We start from the raw sequence: 18,051 nt of genomic DNA, 5'->3' as shown, positions 1-18,051 counted from the left end.
AACTTCGACAATATAAAAGATTGCCAAAAAATCTTAGAATTCCTCAAAACCATATTAACATTGAGAGAGTAAAGCAGTGTAAATATTTGAGAATTGTTTAAAAGAAATCTTATCATGACAAAAATATTTATCCGATAAAGCAATAAAAACCATGTATGAATTCAAGAAAAAAGAAAGGATGTTTCTTCTTTCTTATAAAGGTCGGTTTATTCTCTTTTTATCAAACAAATTATGTTGTATGGGTGCAAAGTATGGAGTTTTGGTTATAAGATATATTTGAAAAGATTCATAAAAAATTACATTGTTTACTGGGAACTAGGTCGATTTCGTTTCTGTGTGTGTTGCATTTTAACGTTGAGTCGTTTGTGTTTTCTCTTATTTTTGAGATATTGAGATCAGACGTGGCACGGTACTTGTCTATCCCTAATTCATGTATTTGGTTTTCATGTTATATTTGTTATTCTCGTGGTGTTTTGTCTGATGCTTCGTCCGTTTATGTGTGTGTTACGTTTCGGTGTTATGTCGTTGTTCTCCTCTCATATTTAATGCGTTTCCCTCGGTTTTAGTTTGTTACCCCGATTTTGTTTTTTGTCCCTGGATTTATGAGTTTTGAACAGCGGTATACTACTGTTGCCTTTATTCGATATCCGATCGACATACATATAAGTGTGAGCAGCATTAGTTGGGCAAATTTGATATACACATATCCTCAGTGCTTGATATAATCTTGCATCCAGTTCATGTTAAGTTATTGGAAAATGAAACTCTTGAGGAAAGAACCGAATACACGATAATATCTATACGTTTCAGAAAACAAAATGTGGACTTCTATGCACAATGGTATACACTGGATATAGTGCACAGTTTTTTCTTGTATAACTACTCTGGAGCTCATAAAATGAAGCATTTTAATCAACATTATTGTCATCTGCACAAAGATACGAATCCACTTGCTCTAATTGACCTTTCCCTTGAAAATCGATAAAGCGAAGGTTTGTTTTGTCAACATGATCCCATGATAATTCTTGTGTTTTCTAATGTTGTTTCGTGCTCATCAACCCAAAATGTAAACATGTAATATCAATACTAAAATATAAATATAAAAACATATCCACATTTTGGTACTTATGGATGGGAGAGGGGGAACTTATCAAGAACATCATCAACCCAAACAGGCACTATGTATTGCCTGACCAAACATAACCCTTAAACCTACCACCACTTGAATATTGAAAGAATGAAGGTGTATCACATGCACTTCAGCCAAAGATATCAACCAATGAGCTTAAACACATAATCTCAGTGATTGATATAATCTTGCATCCAGTTCATGTTAAATTATGGGCATAGAAAACTCTATAGTCCATACAGGATATTTGCAGGTCAATCTCAAATTACACCACTAGCAAGGCTTGCCAGCTGAAGGACGCCTCCGGGTGCGGGAATTTCTCGCTACATTGAAGACCTGTTGGTGACCTTCTGCTGTTGTTTTTTTTTTTCAATGGTCGGGTTGTTGTCTCTTTGGCACATTCCCAATTTCCATTCTCAACTTAATTTCCTTAAGAAATACTCCAATACTCCAATCAAAAAATATCTTCAACATTTTTATTAGATATTATTCCTTAATTACTTTACAACACTACTAAATATTTCAAGATACTTTTACACAGTTTTTTATAAATACTTTCATAATTCAATAAATCATCGTAATTTGACAACATACAAACTTTCAAACGTTGCTTTAAGACAATGAATCATATCAAAATGAACATTGTCATTATTTGAAAAATATCTTCAGCATGTGGAAAGCTCGTTGTAAGCAAAGGGACTTCACCTTCAAATGTAAACTGTTGGCTTGTCTCTTTCTTTACTGTTGTTGAATCAGACACACGCTATACTTCCTTATCAGGAACATTAACAATTGTATTTCCACTTGAATCTTCACAACTATGCTGAAAATATATTAGCCAATAACAACTTGTTTATTAGTACTTAAGACAGCATTATTCACACTTTGAACAGGAAAAATCACTTTTCCTACAATTCACGTGGAAAACCACTAAGGAATCAGTGTCCCTCGAACTGTAGACAAAGAAATTTAAATTAAAAATATTAACCATACTTCAACATATTTGTGACATATTTCAACACAGCAAGGAAATTGTATACACATCCAATAAAAAACATTATAAAGTTACGGACAAATTATTAGAATTACTTTTAAATAGGTTCATTTGAACATAAAGCTGCTTCCATCACAGTTTTTTTTAGTACCGTGCCATATTGGCATCTTCTGTCTTTCTCACGTGTCACGGTACTTGTCTATCCCAAATTCATGTATTTGGTTTTAATGTTATATTTGTTATTCTCGTGGGATATTGTCTGATGCTTGGTCCATTTCTGTGTGTGTTACATTTTAGTGTTGTGTCGTTGTTCTCTTATATTTAATGCGTTTCCCTCGATTTCAGTTTGTTACCCCGATTTTGTTTTTTGTCCATGGATTTATGAGTTTTGAACAGCGGTATACTACTGTTGCCTTTATTTCTCAACACAGACAAACATAATTTAGTATTATATCCCTATTTTTACCATTCCTTTTTTTTTAATAATTATTTACCTATTTTCTGAAATCAAAACATTATTTAAACTGCAATTTGTTTTCACCATTTTCTGATCAGAAAAATCCTTTCCTTTAAGGTTGTTCGAACTTATTGACATGAATCATCGTGCAATGTCATATTGCTTCTCCTTCATTTATCAGTCTGTCAAAGCTATAGGTAACACCATCTGAAAACAAAAACATTCTATTCAATTCTATGTGAAATCAAACAGACCGCTGAACGCGGACCTCGACGAAGATAATTCAATACACATCACTCCGGTAAACAACATTTATATCAAGTGACATGTCACACTAAATTATTCCACGTTCTCACAAAGTCTTTAAAGAGCATTTTCTATCAGTATGTACGATTTAATAATCAATGATAAGTCCACAACACTCACAAGTAACAAAAGAAACTATTTACCCTATATACAATTTATAATTCTCCTTTCAAAGGTCTCAAAAATGACCAGAGCCCCCACTTCCACCTAAAACATTATATAGCGATAGCACTTTGCCCTGTGTTTAACAGTCGCACGGCATAACAAGTATCTGACCACCTGGGTTGATAATAACTACCCACCAAGGTCAAACATTACCATCTAGCTCTATCAAGAAGCCAACAAGGCGAATGTAAATGACCACCAAGGTCTAAACGCCCCAAGGGTAGTATTCTTAAGGCAAATGTAAAAAAAATATAAAAATGCCAGCAATGCATATATAAATGACTTAATACAGGGGCGAAGCTAGGTACTCAGTCAACTGTAGGCACCAATCGGCAGGGGGTCTTGGGCAGAGCCCTGGTAGGGGATTGAAAAGGGGGGGGGGGTGAATTAAATAACGCAGTACAATCGATAATAGAAAAAAAACCAATTTACAATATGCATTGCCCAGCGTAGATTGGCGTACTCCTTTAATTAAGCAGTACACCCTGTTTAGTATTTTCATATCTATTCCGTTCTGAATGATATATACGTTTGACTTAATGAATAGTAAATATTGACGATCCTTCATTAAAAAAAATAGGCACGTAAACACTGATGTTACTATATAATAAAACTAGTCTATCCTTTTGGCTAAACATCAACCATCAATCTGTTGATTCTTAAAACTTCACCAAAGCCACACAAACACATACACACATAGTCGATGCCTAATACAAAAGTTCTGTTCTGTTCATATATCCTCAACTGTAAAATCCATACCAGCTTAGGAATTTGAATAATTGTGGTAATTACACGCAGATCTGAGAGTACTCAAAATTACTGGAAGCTAGTTGATTGATTGTTAAACATCCAGTGTCAAATATTTATGCAAGTTCAGGACAAAAAACAAATTACTATAAATACAACAGGGAGCTAGGTCCTGTAAAAGGTGTGGTACAGGACAAAGGTATTGAAATTTGAAAATGGTATTCATTGGAAAATGAGGAATTATTGGATAGGAACAGAAATTTTGCCTTTCAGTAGAACAACTACGAACTCTTCAAAGAATGGCATTCTCTCTACAACTAGGCATCGGATTTAATGTCTCCATTCTGACCAGACGTGACTGCGCATTTGTACATCCTGCACAGCCAAACGGAAGACCAACATTGGCAAGGGTTTTTATTGTAGGTCGGGTGAAGACAAAGTTGAAAGCTAGTTGAAAACTAACAACAACTTATTAAAAAAAAGCATGTGTCTAAGTTGAGGTTCATTCAAGTTTTTGTTGATAGAAGTGAAATGGTCTGAACCAAAGTTCTAGTTTATAGTTTCTATATAAGGTAAAAATCATATAAAACATTCAATTCTATCCAATATTCTATTCACTGAGGACGAGAGATTAGTACACATGACATTCGATAATTAAAAAGTTTTTACAACTTCACTGGCGTTCATCTACAGATAACGTTTTTTTTTTGGTTTTTTTTAATGAAAAAACATATTTGTGAAAAAATTATGTGTAGGCATGTGCCTAAAGTGCCTAACGCCAGCTAAGCCTCATGACTACCTAGGTCTATTGCCACCAAGGCATATATGAATGACCACCAAGGAATTAAAGCCACCAAGGCTATATTACCTCCAAGGCAAATGTAAGTAAAAGTTAAAAAATATAGTGACTTTGCCGACAACACGTGGAGCACGACCTTCCAACAGCTTGGATATTGAAAGAATGAGGATGTATCATATGTACTTCCGCCAAAGATATCAACCAATGAGGTTATCCCGCAAACATGCAAAGTTTCCCTTTCTATTATATCAACTTTATCGCCATAAGAACGCTCACCACAACATGTAATCTAAATAGGTGTCGCTTGTTAATGATAAAATATAGTAAAAACAAAATTTCCTTAATATAGATTGGTTACCAACTATTATTAAGCAAAAATTGTTAGACCAGTAGAATTGGAATTTGCGAATCCAAAATTCAATTTAACATGTTAAAGTTATTACCTTCAAAATTTTAAAGAAAAACTATGAATTTTAGTACCATTTTATATTTAATATTTTAAAGATGTTCTTGTTCTCTGTCGATTTTGATTCGAACAACTTATAAAAAATGGTAGATTGAAATAGGGAGATGGCAAAATGTATCAAAAGAAATCCGTTTTGCCTCTATTCGCCGGGATTCGAACCTATGCTACTGAGATATCGTGACACCAAAACGCCTCCACTGTAGCCCTCCCGCTAGACCACACGACCACCTGGGCTTCATAAAAATGAAGCTTTCGGTGGCCGAGTGTTACCTTTCCACGTCAGTTTTAATCTAGCGTCGTACTACAGTACATGATATATAAGGCATAGAGATGTTATTTTTACAGATCAGCTAAATTATCTATAGTAAAGGATCCTACAAATTAATGTAAGATATAGTCACAGAAAATAATTATATTTATAAGTACGTCTGAGCCAGTGACAACTCTACAACAGATTTATCCATCGGATCACTAGCAGTGATGGTGATACATGGCTGTGTACATTAGGTATATACAATTCGTCTAAACATCAACCCAACAATGTCAGATCTGTAAATTTGCTTATATATATATATAAGAAAGTTAGATGGGTTTTAAACCACACATCGACCTTCACACAAAAGGACAGGGTAGCAATGCAACAGAAAATGGAAAATCTTCCTAATTCTTATCTAGAGGCAATTTTATTGGCAAAGTTCTTTACTACAAGTGTACAAAACAATTCTATTTTTTTCTTCTTCAAGGGAACGCTTATATCTAAAAAACAGGATTTATCCAAAGGAGAAATATTGTTTTTCTATAGACCGAAATAAAAATAATAGAATTTAACAAAAAAGTATACATCAATGTGTTACATAATTTGTCTGTAAATAAATGACATAATGATAGAAATTACTTTTAGTTTTAGTGTTTGGTTTTTGGTTATTTTATTTGGTCATACATACTGGTTTTAAATAACTTAGAAATCTATAATTGGAAGGGGAATTTCCATTTAAACTTTTAAATTGGTTAAAAATAGTTGAGGGTAATCACACTGTCTGTAACTATAAGATAAATCAAAACTTGGAAAACATTAATAAATCTTTTAGTCTTCAAGTGAACACAATATTCTAAAAATGACAGGAAGTGATACAGAATTTGCACAACTAAGTCAATCAGATCAAATGGAAAACAGGGAACAAACTTTTATAGGTTCAATTCAAAAACGATTTGATGATTTGAAACGATTCAAAAATGAAAGCCCTGGCTGCTTGTGTGCTGTTGTATCTTTATCTGTATTGCTAATAATATCTGTCTGCGTAACAATTGCCATCAGCTACAAAGAGGTAAGACCTATTGGGGCACAGTCGTTTGAATTTTAGTGATAAATAAACAAAAAAAATAGAAAAAAGTCGCTAGATATATATTTAATAGTCGTTTGAATTTTAGTGATAAATAAACAAAAAATATAGAAAAAAGTCGCTAGATATATATCGTTTCAATTCAAACGACTGTGATTGGGGATAAGTCATTTTCATAAAAGTAGAAACATTCATACCTTAAGTAAAGAAGTTGGACATTTTTGCAGAACAATATCCATACAAAAATGAATTTCCAATCAATGAATGATATTTAAGATGACAAGATATTTATACCCCCGCTTTGAAAAAAGGGGGGTATACTGTTTTACCTCTGTCTGTCCTTCCGTCAGTCCGTCAGTCCATCAGTCCGTCAGTCCGTCCGTCCCATGAATATTTTTCGTCACATTTTTCTCAGGAACTACACTACCTGGATTTCTTAAATTTGGTTTCAGGCTTGATATAAGTCAGCTATACCGTGTGATGCGTTTTCAGATTCATCACTCAACAACTTCCTGTTTACCGAACACTTGTTTGATTTTACACATGATAGCCAAGTTGAAAATTTTTCGTCACATTTTTCTCAAGAACTACAATACAAGGATTTCTGAAATTTGGTTTAAGGGTTAATGAAAGTCAGCTATACCATGTGATGCGTTTCCAGATTCATCACTCGACAACTTCCTGTTTACCGAACACTTGCATATTTTTACACAATTAATATTATCCACTTGCGGCGGGGGTATCATCAGTGAGCAGTAGCTCGCAGTTTCACTTGTTTAATTTAATCTACTTTTACCGAATTTTAAATCCTAGAAAAAAATATTTGATAGAAAAATTGAAACTGCAGTATATCTTGAACACTTTTACAGAAACAAAGTTGCATTTATGATGAAAGCTGTCAACATATAAATAACCTATCTATGCACAAAGTACAGGATGACAGCAACTGCTCAAGAAAAACAAACAATTGTAGTAGAAACATCGGTGAGTAAGGAATCAATAGCATGACACACTAACAGAACTTATTATACACAAAGATAGAGACGTTTGGTAAAATTGATAATATCAAAGTCGCATGACACGTTATACCAAACGTATGTAAGATGTATAAAATCACCAAAGGGCCTAGTATAGATGACACAAAGTAAAGATGTCCTACATTATGACTTAAACGTTAAAATTTGTGTATAACGTCAATGAACAAAAAACCCAAATGACAAAACTAGGCAAACGAAACATAGTAGACATTTGTTTTCCTTGTTTTATTTAACATATATCATTTATTATACAAAATAAATTAATAAAAAAAAGATATTAAATCGAAAGTGAAAATAGAAAAATTCCCATACTCTTCTACGTATATTTATGTTCATATAACGAGGTTAAATCTAACGGAATTTTGCTATCAAAAATAAATTAGATAAACACAAAAATATAATAACTACTATTTTCTACTTTCTGTAATAAAACCCAAAAACGAATTGTAGAGTATGTAATTTTAATATTTCTGTTGAAAAAATGATATTTTTACTCAGAGATATATCAGCAATTTAGTTATTCACATGTATGTATGGTGACATTGGATAAGTCTTGCATCTAAAATAAGTTTTTATTTGTTTAAGGAATGATTTTAAAGCTCGAATTATGGGAAGATGTGCTAAAAATATTATTGCGACTTCAAAATAATTTTGTTTTACGTCAAACATCATACGATGAAAAAGAAATAATTGCGTTGTGTAAAAAGGACAGAAATCACTTCTATATTTCATGTGACAAACCATTTAACGATAACTGCACTGTTATTCATAGAAGTGAAGACAATACTACTATAACTACTATTCAGGAAGCAGGTTATCGAGTGCTGATGTATGAAATACCTACAAAATGCATTGATCGAAGAGCTGTGCTTGAATGGATTCAAACACAAATGTAAGAGTACAAGCCAACAAAACCCAAAATTTAAGTTGCAATAGATTGATTTAAACATTAAGTATCTTAATATCTTGAAATATTATGGTTTTCATATCATTTGACAAATCAAGAATAATCAATTGCTTTTTATTGTGCTGATATACAGTGAAGCGATAGGAAAAAAATGAATGTACTGATTTTATGTCATTTTTGAATTTTGAATTTTATAGCATTTGATCTTGAAAAAGAAGAGGTCTACCGAAAGCATATTTCAAATCCAAAAATATTTTAGTAATATACTATCTTGTACTTAAATTATTTTGCAATGTTTTTTTTATGTAGTGGTTTTTTTTTAATGTTTGTAATCGCACTTTTTTATTTTATTGTTATTGCTTATTGATATCGTTGTAAGATGCATTCTTGCCGGTGTAACTAATGCTTTGAAATATAAAGAAATCATGAAAGGAAACACAAACCCTGGAATAACTTTTCACCTGGATGATATTAACTCCTTATTATTTTTGAGTTCAAATCATTATTATAAAAGGAGATGGTAATTTGACTTTAGAGGTTGATGCGAGTTCCCAAATTTTCGATTGCCATCTAATTGTTCAATATTGCAACAAATCTATCCAAACGAGGAGTTAGTTATTTTAAGACTTGGAAAGCGTTGACTCATCCGATTACAAAAATGACGAATGTTTTATATCATGTATAGTTATATTAAAAGAGAGGAAACTTGCAAACTGCATGTAAAAGTTCAACATTGTAAAAAACTAAATGATTTTTCTATCTATGTTTACTAAATTTCATATACATGACCTTGGTCACAAAATAAAAAAAATGTGTGTTACAATAAAATTCCGAGAATGAAAGACTGTGTAATACCTGCAAAGTCATCGAAGATGAATTACATTTTTTTCTGAATTGCAATATTAACGAAAATTTCAGACAAAATCTATTGATAAAAAAAATAATATGAACCATTCATTCATTTCCCTGATGAAAAAACGTTATCATATTTATTTGACCATGATTCCTTTTCATGCTTTTGGACATGTTAGAATTATTTGCTTTTGTTAAAAAAAAGGTCATCAGAACTGAACCGAAATTAATCAGTTACGTTTTTTGCAAACTGTTTTGTTTTTATTTTGATGTTTATTGTTGTTTTTTTAAATTGTATTGCCACAAACATACTGTAATTGTTTAATGACTATAAGATTGATTTCATATGATTTGATGAAAAAAATATAATAGAGACAAATTAGTTTTATAACCCTTTCCATAGAAATTTGTCGTTTGAATCTTCATAAAATGATAACCTTAATATGCAATACTCACATTAGTAACACACAACAAGAATCAGGTTTTAAAAATTTTCATTAAAATAGAAGTTAACTTAAAACGTATAAAAATAAAATCTTATGCTCAAAGTTGATATATAAGTAAGATAAACGAGAAGACAAAATAATTTGTTGTCTTTTGTAAGAGTCATTCCACCCCTTTGTATATGCTTTTCCGTGATATATGTAGCTACGTTTAGTGTATCGTATACCTTTCTTATTTTGTTTACGACTTTATGCCTGTAAACGGGGGTTTGTTTTGTTGGTATCATAAATCATCGTCCAACATTTTTTTCAATATTTGTCATATATAAATTTTTACAGAGATGATACGGTGTACTGCATGAACAAAGAACAATAACTCTCAATAATTGAATATTTGGAAATTTCAGCTCTGATATGTAATAGGAAATTTTCACGGAAATTTTCACTTATGAAATAGATTTTCAAAGTCAACACAATATTATAGAAAAGAGAGAAAAAGAATGACAACCACAAAAAAAGAATAAAAGAGGGACGATGGAAACCAAAAGAATTACCGGTACTTAAATTCAAAAAAACATTCATTATATATTCTCATACTATCATGTTAAACGTATTGTTTTTCTTAGACGAATTATAAGTTGTAATTGCAGTTTTCTCTGATACGTAGTATTTTATTATCATTCTCTTCATATTGCATGTTTACTGATATCGATGGTAAATGCATACTTAATGGTCTTTGTTCATTTACAAAGATTGCAAAGTCCGCCAAATCAATCGGTTAGAAGATTATTATTTAAAGTATTTTTTCAACTTGTCATGCTTTTATTATAATTGAATTTTAAAATTTGTAGGTTTTTCGACCAATATAGTTTCAATACTACATACAAACATTATCAAAAATACACTGTTATTGCTATTTCTTTATCCTTTCCGTTCAAAACAAAATCAGCCATCTTTTTTGTTCGCCAAATACTTCGATTTTCCATAACTTGACGTTTGCGTATCCAAATACGGAAAAGAACGGTAATAATCTCGGGTTTCCAATTACATAGTTCTACACAATTTTGAATCCATAATTTTTTACTGTTATACATCAATTTTAGTGACCACCAGTCATGTCAATTTGTAACTGGTTTTGGCTGCGTTTCTACTTCAAACAGTAAATTAAAACTTTTTTCCATTGTACCTGTTTCCAAAGTGCTCTTAAATACTGATTTTATTATAGATATGTTTGAAATTGTGATTAAAAATTGTTGTTTTTCACAATTCCATACGATACTTCCATTTTAAAGTTATTAAAACCCTAATTGATTCCATACACAAATTGACGGTGACATTGTTTTCTATTTTTACATAACGTCATATAACGCTAAAAAATATGTGTAAGGGTCATGTGCATAGTATTGTAAAAGTGAAACACAAACAGAGTTATTCTTTATTACGTTTGAAACTTTAACTACGTCTTAGAAAATTTCATTTAACTGAAAACAAATATGATAAATTAATGATAGCCTTTGGATGAACAAAAGCACAAAAAATAGCAATAGGAAATGCATTGCAAAGAAAATTCCTTAAGGAAAAAACATGAGAAAAGAAAATGAAGGTCAGTTAATTATATTTATATTTTTATAAGTTAAACACCTTGCTTATTTTAAAATTATCTCTTTACTAAGCATGCTACATTAACCAGAGCAAAAACTAGCTTACAGTGTTAAATTTCATAGAGATGTGTTCTAACAAAATTGAATTTATTCAAATGGCAAATTCTTGTCAAATTTAATTATCATTGATCATTAAGTAAAATGCACAAGATTTGTCCCAACAACTTTCATTTCATTTCTGAGATTAATATCAAATTATTCAGTTAAAATATACACCACTTTGTTTATAAATATGTAAAGCAGCTGAAGCCCCATTTTTCTCTCAAAAAGTTAACTTTCAACATAAATGAAATACACTGAGAAATGAGGCAAGTGCTACTACCTGTGTTAGCTATCATAATAATTAAATTTTATAATAATAATGATTTTGAAATTCAAAATTATGTCACTTTCACATAAAGTATTATTTTTGATAGACTTATCCTTTTTCTGTAATATTAGGATATTTTCTAGGCAGTACTGTAATGTTTAACTAAGAAACAAATGCTTGAGTTTTAAGGCTTTCTTACTTTGAAGAAACTTATTGTTTGACTCTTGGTACCACTTTATAGAATATAAAATATTAATGATCAGTATTATTTATTATTTTCATTTTCAGAAAAATTATTTAAATAGTATAAAATATGTTTTATTGCATTAAACATTATTTGAAGTGTTTTAAAAGAAATTCTACGAGAAGTGATCCCATATATAAACCTTTATAAAAATAGCATAGTAAATTTCATAAGCCAGAACTAATATATATAAAGCTACAAAAAAAAAATATGAATATGTTTAAATTTCTTAATTTTTACTCATATTTTGTCTTTTAATTTTTACATTTAATCCTTCTCTGAAAAGCAGGGAAGTATTTCTTCTTAATATTATAATAACAATGTTGTAAATCGAATTTCATTTATTTTTCACGTTTTTTTGGGGTAAAGTAAACTCCTTTTTATTCATTTTGCTGGGTTTTTATTTTTGACTTGTGTATCAAGGTGAGGTAACTTCCTGCACAAATCGGCAAAAAAAACCACCGCTTCGTGTCGAAAATAACTTGACGTTTGCGTATCCAAAATTCAATTGGCTAAATATTGATATCAAGTGTTTGTCTTAATGAGATGCTTTATTAAATTTAAATTCAGCCCATCATTTTTAGTTTCCTTAAAAATATTAAGATTTATCGATCAGAAGACTGACAATTTTCACACAAACTTCAAGTTTGAAGACAAAATAAAGAATGAAGGACTTTGATTTGATGTCTAAGTTTTGACGAGTTAAAACTATGAAGATTATTTGGATCAATAAGGTTTTTTTTATAACGACAGCGGTATTTAGTGAGTAAAAATTAGGTTTGTCTCATCCGTAGTTTTACTGAATTTTCACGGTCACGTGACTCTATTGTTGCTGATAGATTTGGGATCAAACCGTGACCTGCTTTCCAACTGTTAAGATATTTAATATTGGTACTTATCTAACCTTTATTCCAATGTTGCAGTTGGTGTATGTGTTCGAATAATGTCAAACGAGGGAGAAGAGGGGTATACGTCAATGGAACGGCAACTCGATCTTAACAAAATATCAAGACATTTGTAGAATTCCATAGTAACAAACGTACGATCTTTAATCTTCGAGCGAGGTTTGGCTAGCCGCAAAACCAGGTTCAACCCATCATTTTTTCTTAAAATGTTCTATACCAAGTCAGTTGTTATCTTATAGTTCGTTTCTGTGTGTGTTGCAATGTTGTTTGTTTTTTGTTGCATTTTGCGTGTTTCTGTTGTTTCGTTGTTTCCATCGGTTTTAGTTGGTAACCCGGATTTGTTTTCTCTCAATCGATTTATGACTTTTGAACATCGGTATACTACTGTTGCCTTTACCTGAACAATAAATATTTGTCATTCTTGTAATAATAATAATAATAATAATAATAATAATAATAATAATAATAATAATAATAATAATAATAATAATAATAATAATAATAATAATAATAAAGAATAATAATAATAAAAATGATAATGATAATAATACAAATAATACAAATAATAATAGTTATTATAATAGCAAAACAAAATCATGGCTGTTTAAATTTTTTTTTAATTATATTCTAATAAACATTTTTAAAAACATAATATGGTAACAATATAAAATATGATTTCAAAGATATAAGTCGTTTTGTTATCACAACTCTTTTTTGTCTATCTTTTCACCAGAATGAAAAATTGAATTCCTTTCGTTAAATTGAAGGAAATTGTAAACTATGAACGAAAGTGTTTTCACAATTTCATTATTACTATTTCTTATATTCTGCCTTATAGAATCCACCAGAGTATGGCAACGGTTATTACATTGATGTCTTTGTAGATCATCATAATCCCGTGCCATTGTAATATTTCAACGTACAATTAAGGATGTCTGCTGCTCAGTTTCAAAATAAATAACTTTCCTCAAAACTAGTATATATTGATAGGGATTTAATTGAGGAATCAAAAAAGCAAAAAAATTATAGGGGTCAATTTCCTGTTTTGAAGTCAATCATCAGTATGTTTGTTGAATAAACATTTAACACTGCTTCTTTTACATAATATGGAATACGGAAAACCCTAACAACAATCTGTAAATGTTTAAATGGCAGATGAAAATTTGATATCATTTTTTTTCATCTAACCCTCAGAAAGCACAACATTATAGAGGTAGTGAACAGCTTTTAGAGTAGAGGAATATTCCTCCCCAAAAAACAGAGCTATAATGATAAGTGCTCAGTTCAAACAATACTATTGTTTAGCAAACCAGAAACCAAGTGTAACAAGAAGTGTACGAATTCATTAGCCTAGTCCGTGAGTTTCTCAGTTTGTTAAAGTCGTCTTCACACTTAATCCGTTGGATGTGTATAAATCATGTTCATAAATAGTTATTAACTTTTTGCTAGACTTCAGTAACTGTAAGTACTCTGATGTCGGTGTTTTGTGTCTTTGTTTTTATGTAAGTTGTTTTTGGAGGCTTCAGTCCGATCTTTCGAGCTATGAAACATGACATTATACTAAGATTATTCACAAGTAATCATTTTGCATTTGATGAGTTTCATTGATATTTCAAGCATCTTCAGGTGTTTCGAATGAACACTTTTTTTCTTAAATGTGCAGTTAAATCAGATTCAATATGTGAAGGTTAAGGTTTTATTGGTGTGTTTTGATTTGGTTGCAAATAAAAATGTATAAGCAGAGCTAATTGCATTAGTAACATCAATTAAAGGGTCTGGATATGGTGTACAGAATAGAGAATGATGAACAACAGTGCAATATATAATAAAGGAGAAACCACTGTGCTAAAATATAGAGATTAGAGAATAATGGGGAAGATAAGGTATAGAGAAAAATTATCTAAACAACTAAACAATTAAAGTTAAATAAAAATACAAGGGATCCCCTATCCAGACTCATAGTAAATATCATCCAAATTTAATCACTAAAGTAACCAGTGATAATATATAATCCCTATTTTTTTCAAATTCACTGTAACATATGTATATGCATAATTGTCAATCATAACAATTTTTTTTAATCTTATTTAAGCTTTTCAAATTTAAACCAATTAAATTTCTTCAAACGGACCGTCATAACTTTTTACAGTCATTATCCAATTGTTCCAACATGTCTCACGAGGGTCGAAAAGGAGTAATAGAATTTTTCATATTTGACCTTGCAATCAACTATAATATATTACTAGAACACACCCGCGAAATCGCGGGCATATACAGCTTTTAAACTGTTGTAGGATGAATTTTTGTTAAAGATATTATCACTGGAGAATTTCATTTAAGGTATCAAAAGCCCTCTCCCGTTTTTCCAAAGTCCGTTATGTGTTTCCTTTCTGTTAAATTCAATTATTTTTCATGTTTCTGGCCTTATACCACAATTATTCTTCCCCTTTTCTACAATGCATTTTTTGGTAAAAGTCAAATTAAATTAAAAATTTGCACCGCTTCAAACATGAAATAAATGAAACTGCTTATAGACCATTATTATTCTAATAAAATGTGCTTCTAGGACAATCCATCAGGGTTTTTACCTTTGAGAGCCCTATTAACATGCCAGTGGTAGGACTTCAATCTCGTATAAATGACAAGGCTCATTTGAGGGGTGATCTGAGGGGCCCTGATCCAGAAATCCCGGGCTTAAAAACATGAAATCCCGAGGTGCGTATTTTAACGAAATTCATATCCCGACATCCCGAAATTGAAAAAAAATATTCCCGCATCCCGTAAAAATCAATCCCGAAATCCCGAGCTTATAAACACCCGATCCCGACGTCCCGAATAAGTCCTTCCTCCCTCTAATCTCTACCCTACTTTCATTTTGGCCAAATCACTACTTTCACTTTCAACAATAAATTTGTATGCCCCATTTATGGTAATTATGTTTTCTAGTCTGTTCGTCCGTTCGTTCGTTCGTCCGTCCTTCTGTCCGGCTTCAGGTTAAAGTTTTTACTTTCAACAATAAATTTGTATGCCCCATTTATGGTAATTATATTTTCTAGTCTGTTCGTCCGTTCGTTCGTTCGTCCGCCCGTCTGTCCCGATTCAGGTTAAAGTTTTTGTCGAGGTATTTTTGATGAAGTTGAAGTCCAACCAACTCAAAGCTTAGTAAATATGTTCCCTATGATATGAACTTTCTATTTTTAGTGGCAAATTAGAGATTTTATCCCATTTCACGGTCCACTAAACATAGTACATTTGTAAATGATAGTGCCGATGTGGCATCCGTATACTATGAACACATTCTTGTTTCCACATGTTTTACTTATTTCAATATATATGCAACTGATATGACCCCTTAGATTGTAAATATTTCAGAAAAAAGTAGACAGAATACAGAGTCTCTGTATATTATAGTAGTATAATCGTAATCTACAGGTGGATAAACGCGAAATATTTACTAAGCTTTGAGTTGGTTGGACTTCAACTTCATCAAAAATACCTCGACAAAAACTTTAACCTGAATCGGGACAGAACAGACTAGAAAATATAATTACCATAAATGGGGCATACAAATTTATTGTTGAAAGTAAAAACTTTAACCTGAAGCCGGACAGAAGGACGGACGAACGAACGAACGGACGAACAGACTAGAAAACATAATTACCATAAATGGGGCATACAAATTTATTGTTGAAAGTGAAAGTAGTGATTTGGCCAAAATGAAAGTAGGGTAGAGATTAGAGGGAGGAAGGACTTATTCGGGACGTCGGGATCGGGTGTTTATAAGCTCGGGATTTCGGGATTGATTTTTACGGGATGCGGGAATATTTTTTTTCAATTTCGGGATGTCGGGATATGAATTTCGTTAAAATACGCACCTCGGGATTTCATGTTTTTAAGCCCGGGATTTCTGGATCAGGGCCCCTCAGATCACCCCTCAAATGAGCCTTGTCATTTATACGAGATTGAAGTCCTACCACTGGCATGTTAATAGGGCTCTCATGGGTTTTAGATCGCAAGAACCACAACTATTATACCTCCTTAGAGACAATTATATATTATAGTAGTATAATCGTAATCTACAGGTGGATAAACGCAAAAATATTATTGTCTCTAAGGAGGTATAATAGTTGTGGTTCTTGCGATCTAAAACCCATGATATGGAGAACGCTCTGATTGGCTTATCTATTTTTCTTTTTTGTAATCTATCATACGATTGGTTGTTCTTGTGCATGTTGTAAAAACGGAAGTCTTATCTATGACTAAAAGTCAGTCTCATAACGGATACAATATCCGCACACCAATTTTGTCGTTTTTCTCCCCAAATAACTCAATCAGAATAATCATAAGAATGGATGACAAATGCGAATATGCATGTTACTTAAAGAACACCGAGGCATGATGATTAATTTATTGTGGAAGGAAGAGAAGCGACACACAAAATGAGGTCTTCTCGTTTAATAGTATAGATGCTCTTTTCCTTCTATCAACTAACAGTATTGCACAGTCACTAATTTCATTTAAAGTGTTAAATTGTTTTGAGTGTTAACATTCAGATTGTACTAAACAGGTGGAGAACAAACCCTCTATACGATGTTTATACTTTTATAGAGGGATAATCCTTCTATAGAAGGATAAAATAATCCCTGTATAGAGGGGTATTTTTGTTTAGACTGAATTTAAAGCAAAATAGGGCATATTGACATTCTCTACTTATTATGGCAATAACCTGCTACTTTTGATGCACCAATTGATGTATTTAGCTTAATATCAGTAGCTGACCCAGAAAATGTCCTAAAAAAAGGGGGGGGGGGCTTGCTGACTAGCCTAAAAAAAGGGGGGTGCTCCAGTCATGCTTGAGTGATTCCCTATATAATCAACCATTTTTTTTCCACGAAAGGGGGGGACCCGGGCCCCCCAGCATCCCCCTGGATCCGCCTATGAATATGCACAGGCCAGTTTTACTGCTAAACTGACTGACACTCACACCACATCTTCCTATATCTATGAATATACAATCTTTAATTGTTCACCATGATTGAAAGCTGTGATAATCAGGTAAATTCTACTCAGCTTTGCCTCAGTAATTTTATCCCTCTATAGAAAGATTATCTATCTATACAACTACAAGTATAAACACCATATAGAGGGTTTGTTCCCAACCTGCTTAAAATAGACGTTTATAAATAACATTTTGGTTTCCAAAGGTAGAACTTGTATTTTTTATCGTTTAGAATAGAAAGTAGATTATGTTTCGATTGTGTAATTTGCGTTATAAATCATATTGTATAT

At 31.7% G+C, this 18,051-nt stretch overlaps 1 protein-coding gene across 1 annotated transcript; it reads left to right on the top strand.

The window, feature by feature from the left end:
* The first annotated feature begins 6,093 nt into the window (after positions 1-6,093).
* LOC139511769 (uncharacterized) lies at positions 6,094-10,140 on the top strand. The gene is made up of 3 exons (XM_071298821.1): positions 6,094-6,388; positions 7,273-7,387; positions 8,026-10,140. The coding sequence occupies exons 1-3, from the start codon at positions 6,179-6,181 to the stop codon at positions 8,334-8,336; spliced, it is 636 nt and encodes a 211-aa protein (XP_071154922.1). The 5' UTR covers positions 6,094-6,178; the 3' UTR covers positions 8,337-10,140.
* Positions 10,141-18,051: the final 7,911 nt, after the last annotated feature.

This window comes from Mytilus edulis, chromosome 2, assembly GCF_963676685.1.
Source record: "Mytilus edulis chromosome 2, xbMytEdul2.2, whole genome shotgun sequence".
NCBI classification, from domain to species: Eukaryota; Metazoa; Mollusca; class Bivalvia; order Mytilida; family Mytilidae; genus Mytilus; species Mytilus edulis.
Note: the sequence above shows the minus strand (reverse complement) of the source record. Positions and strands in the feature narration are given on the sequence as shown.

What these genes read in the sequence shown, in the direction of transcription:
- LOC139511769 (XM_071298821.1), top strand. Translation starts at nt 6,179, where the DNA reads ATGACAGGAAGTGATACAGAATTTGCACAACTAAGTCAATCAGATCAA. An exon ending in TTGCCATCAGCTACAAAGAG is followed by an intron (nt 6,389 to 7,272) that starts GTAAGACCTATT and finishes ACACTTTTACAG; the next exon opens with AAACAAAGTTGCATTTATGA. An exon ending in CAATTGTAGTAGAAACATCG is followed by an intron (nt 7,388 to 8,025) that starts GTGAGTAAGGAA and finishes TATTTGTTTAAG; the next exon opens with GAATGATTTTAAAGCTCGAA.